General features: G+C 43.1%; 1 protein-coding gene across 1 annotated transcript; it reads right to left on the reverse strand.

Annotated features, from left to right (window-relative positions):
• Window positions 1–2,808: 2,808 nt before the first annotated feature.
• On the reverse strand, window positions 2,809–3,750 carry LOC118832574 (olfactory receptor 13H1-like). The gene has a single exon (XM_036739866.1). The coding sequence runs from the start codon at window positions 3,748–3,750 to the stop codon at window positions 2,809–2,811; it is 942 nt and encodes a 313-aa protein (XP_036595761.1).
• Window positions 3,751–4,339: the final 589 nt, after the last annotated feature.

The following is a 4,339-nucleotide window of genomic DNA, read 5'->3' on the forward strand; positions in this document are numbered from 1 at the left end:
TTCAATATGATCTACCTTTCCAGAACATGGATTGTAGCACATTAGCTTCAGAGCATGAAGGGACCTTAGGGGACCTTGAGTCCAATCCCCTCATTTTCCAGCTGAGAAAACTGAGACACAGCTCAGAAAGGAATGCCATCAGGTCGACCATCATCATTCCAATGAGTTCCTGTTTCCATATGGATGTATGCAATGGCTCCCAAACTCACAGTACCAGCCTGTGGTTTGACCTCTCCCAAGAAGGGAAACACACTTAAGGCTACTAGACAGACAATATGCAGACATTTTGATCCATTCTTCCATTCTACAGAAACCCTTTGAGGATGTCTACTCCCTCAGAAGAGAAACACACTTGGGGCTCCTTTTATATCAGATCCAAATCACCCAAAACTATAATAGGGCTGTACAAAGTTCTTAGTCCAAGTCCCTTAGTCTATACCATGGATTTTGCTTCTTTGTCATTGTGTCTTTCAGCACCATGAGACATGGACTCAATCTTCTCTCTCTGAAAGGCACAATGCTCAGGAAATTCCCCTTTTGTGGACAGAACACTAGATCTCCAAAGTCTTGAACTTGGGCTTCCTTGCAAGGTAACCCTTAAGTCTGGTGCAGCCCAGGAAAATCCCCCTTATCTGGCTAGAAAGCCAGATTCTGGCATCACACTGCCTAGGAAATTCCCCTTCTTTTAACTCAGGTACTAGCTTCAGAAATGACCTTGTCTAGGGCCACAGATATGAACCTCAATAGCAGTAGCAGGAACATTCATATAGTGCTTTACAAATATTATCTCACGAGATCTCTGTCTGATCCTCACAAGAACTCTGTTATTATCCCCATTTTACAGATGAGGAAACTGAGGCAAACAGAGGTTAAATGACTTGCCTAAGTTCACACAGTTAGTATGTGAGGCAGGATTTGAACTCAAATCTTTCTGACTCCAAATCCAGTGCTTTAAACACTAGTTGTTTTCATATGTCTTTCCTTGCTGTGTGACTCTCTAAGAAATCCATATACTTGATTGCCATCCTGGCTGCTGCCATCTCTTTTGCCAATAGTGTCCTCATAGATTTGGTAGCTGACCTTACTCACAAAAGGGAAAAAGAAAGTAATGGGCAGCTTGGAACTTGGGGTCCAGGAGATCCTCTCTTAGCCTATGTAGACAAATACTTATCTGCCACTCAAACATCTACATTGTTGTCTAGGGGTGCTGGAAAGGAACCAGCTGCATTCTCAGGATCTCTCCAGAAGAAAGGTAGAAAGGAGAAAAATGAGAAAGTCATCTCCTTGGCTCTTATAAACCAATGAAAAGGGACAGATTCCCCAATAAGAATCTTTACCAACCAACTCAACTTGGAGGGAATCGCATCAGTGAAACCCATCATCCAGGATGTGCCAAAGTGTTGCTCCAAACCAACCAATTCATCTTGGAGGCACCCCCAAATCATCAAGATTTAATCAGAAGTTTTTAATCATCTCAACAAAGTGCCAGTGCCCATAGCTACACCTTTTATAGGGAGATGCTTTTCAAAGCCCAAACCATTAAAGCTGACCATCCTCTAAGTTCATCAAATTGAAATCAAAGGAGATTTCCTTGGTCAATGATCAATTTCTTCAATCAATCCCCAACCCCACAAGTTTATCTTCTTAATATATAAATGGTACTTTGACCTCCTCTCTTTTATTTACTCTGTTCCTTTTCAATATGGTATACCTTTCTAGAACCCAAGGTCATAGGATGTTAGCTTTAGAACTGGATGAGACCTTAGGAGACATTGAGTTCAACTCCCTCATTTTTCATCTGAGGAAACTGAGGCAGAGGTGAAGTGACTTGTCCAAGGTCACACAGCTAGTAAGTGTTTGAAGAAGGATTCAAATTCAGGTCTTTGGCACTCCAACTATAATGCTCCTTCTATTGAGTGACCTAACACTCATGGGCCTCAACCTACCATGGTCTCAGGGATACTTAAAATGTCAAATGTGCACCATGCCCCAAGTTATCTATCTTCCTTTGCATGTTATGCATACTGTGTTTATTTGTATATGGACAGTCCAGGACAGGATTTTAGTCCTGATTCAGTTCCTGGATTTTGTTTCCTGTTAATTTCTAGGCTTTTCTACTGTTATGTTTGTCCTTGCACTATAGCTACTCTTTCAATTTCTATCTTGGGGCTCATTTGTACCTAGTTTTCTCCTTTCCCATTCTCTTTTAGGTTGAAAACTCTTTGAATTAGATTTGCAAGATTCCAGGCAAGTAAATTTGGACAGCTCTTGCTATGAGAACTCCAACCCTGGTGAGGAGCAGCTTTGTTCCTAAATCTAAAGCCATGGCTGGAAAATCCAAATCCTAGTCTCGGATGCCATTTTCTTAGCCAGCTCTTTGCTTCCCATTCTTTTTATGGGATGTGAGGAAAGCCTTCCTAACGATTGGAGTTGTTTTAAAGTAGGAGGGAGCATCATGGGAAGTAGTGTATATCTCATCACTGGAGATCTCCAAGAGGATTCTGGGGTGACTATTTTGGGGGTTGCTGTAGGGCTGAGGCTCTTAGTCATAGAGGGTAGGATTAGATAATTTTTCTAATTCCTTGTAATTACGAAATACCATTTTCTATTCTCAATGTCAGGAAAAATAATGTATTATTTACTAAATAAGCTCGGTGTAGGGTGCACAATAATGATCAATAATTGATTTCTGAGCTAAACTAAAATGAATTTGTCGACTTGAAAAATATTTGTTCTCTGACTCAGTTGTTCATTGCATTGCCCTTATGCTTGCACAAGTAACCCATTGGAAAAAAATTTATAGAGCTTTCAGGATTTTTCTTTCCCTCCAGCCAATTTCCTGAGGGCACCTTTCACATCCTTATTCCTTAGGGTATAAATGAGAGGGTTCAACATAGGGGTAACTGCTCCATAAAATATAAAAATGACTTTGTCCTGGTTCTGAGACTCTTTAGATTGGGGCTTCAAGTACATATAGATGGCTGTCCCATAAAATATGGTCACCACTGTCAAGTGGGAACCACAGGTGGAGAAGGCTTTGAGCCTGGCCTCTGTGGAGCGGATCCTGAGCACAGCGGCCACAATGCGGGTGTAGGAGATGAGAATGAAGGTGAAAGGCAAGGGCAGTGTAAAAGCACTAATGACCAGACCCAGGATCAGGCTCATGGGGGTGTCTGAGCAGACAAGCTTCAGCAAAGCCTGGATCTCACACATAACATGATTGATGACGTTGTGCCCACAGTAATGAGCTGGAATAGCAATGATTGGCATTACAGACAAGAGGAAGGCACTGACCCAGGTGCCCACAGCCATCTGCAAGCAGACCTGGTTGCTCATGATGATGGTGTAGCGCAGAGGATTGGAGATGGCAATAAAGCGGTCATAGGCCATGACAGCAAGGAGGAGACACTCAGTCATCCCCAAGAACAGGGAAGTGGTCATCTGGGCATAGCAGCTGGTGTAGGAGATGGTGGGGAAGTCTTTGAAACACTGGGCCAACACGTAGGGCTCCCAGCTGGTGGAGTAGCAGACGTCAAGGAAGGACAGGTTACTGAGGAAGAAGTACATGGGAGTGTGAAGCTGAGTGTCCCTTTGGATCACAATGACGATGAGGCTGTTCCCTAAACATGTGACCAGGTAGAGGCACAAGAGCCCAGTGAAGAAGGCGGCCTGCACATGGGGCTTCTGGGAAAAGCCCACCAGGATGAATTCTGTAACCTCAGAGTTGTTATTTCTCTGTAGCCCATCCATTGGGCCCCCTCAGCTGCAAGGGAAAGAGACAAAACAGAGCATCTTCTACATGGGAGCTGGGGGACAGGAAGAACTTTTCAGCGGCTTTTGGAATGAACATTCTCAGTTTCAAGTCAAAACTGTGCTGGGCTCTTGCCAGAGGGTCAGGCTCATGCTGCACATGTTGACGGAAGATGGAAAAAAGGTCTGGGGATTTGGAAAATTGTTTTCTTATGAGCAAACATTGAAGGGCTTGCTGTTACTTTAGCCTGGAGAAAGGGATATAAGCTCTTCTTACTCTATGCCAAAACATTTAATCTACTGTATGACACAGTGGACACAATACCACATTTGGAGTCAGAAACTCAGGATTCTGAACATGGCTTTACTATTTTCTCATTGCATGACCTTGGGAAATCCCTTCATGCTCAATGCCTCAGTTTCCTCCTCTGTAAAGTGAGAGTATTGAACTAGATGCTGTCTGTGAAATCTTCCAGCTTAAATGCTTGTTATCCTATGAGTCATAGATTTGATCAATTGGATTTTTGGTTGTCACGCAAAGGAAACATGGGGGTGATTAACTGAATCAGGCAGTTGTTTTAGCCTCGTC

The sequence above is a fragment of the Trichosurus vulpecula genome, chromosome X (assembly GCF_011100635.1).
Source record: "Trichosurus vulpecula isolate mTriVul1 chromosome X, mTriVul1.pri, whole genome shotgun sequence".
NCBI classification, from domain to species: Eukaryota; Metazoa; Chordata; class Mammalia; order Diprotodontia; family Phalangeridae; genus Trichosurus; species Trichosurus vulpecula.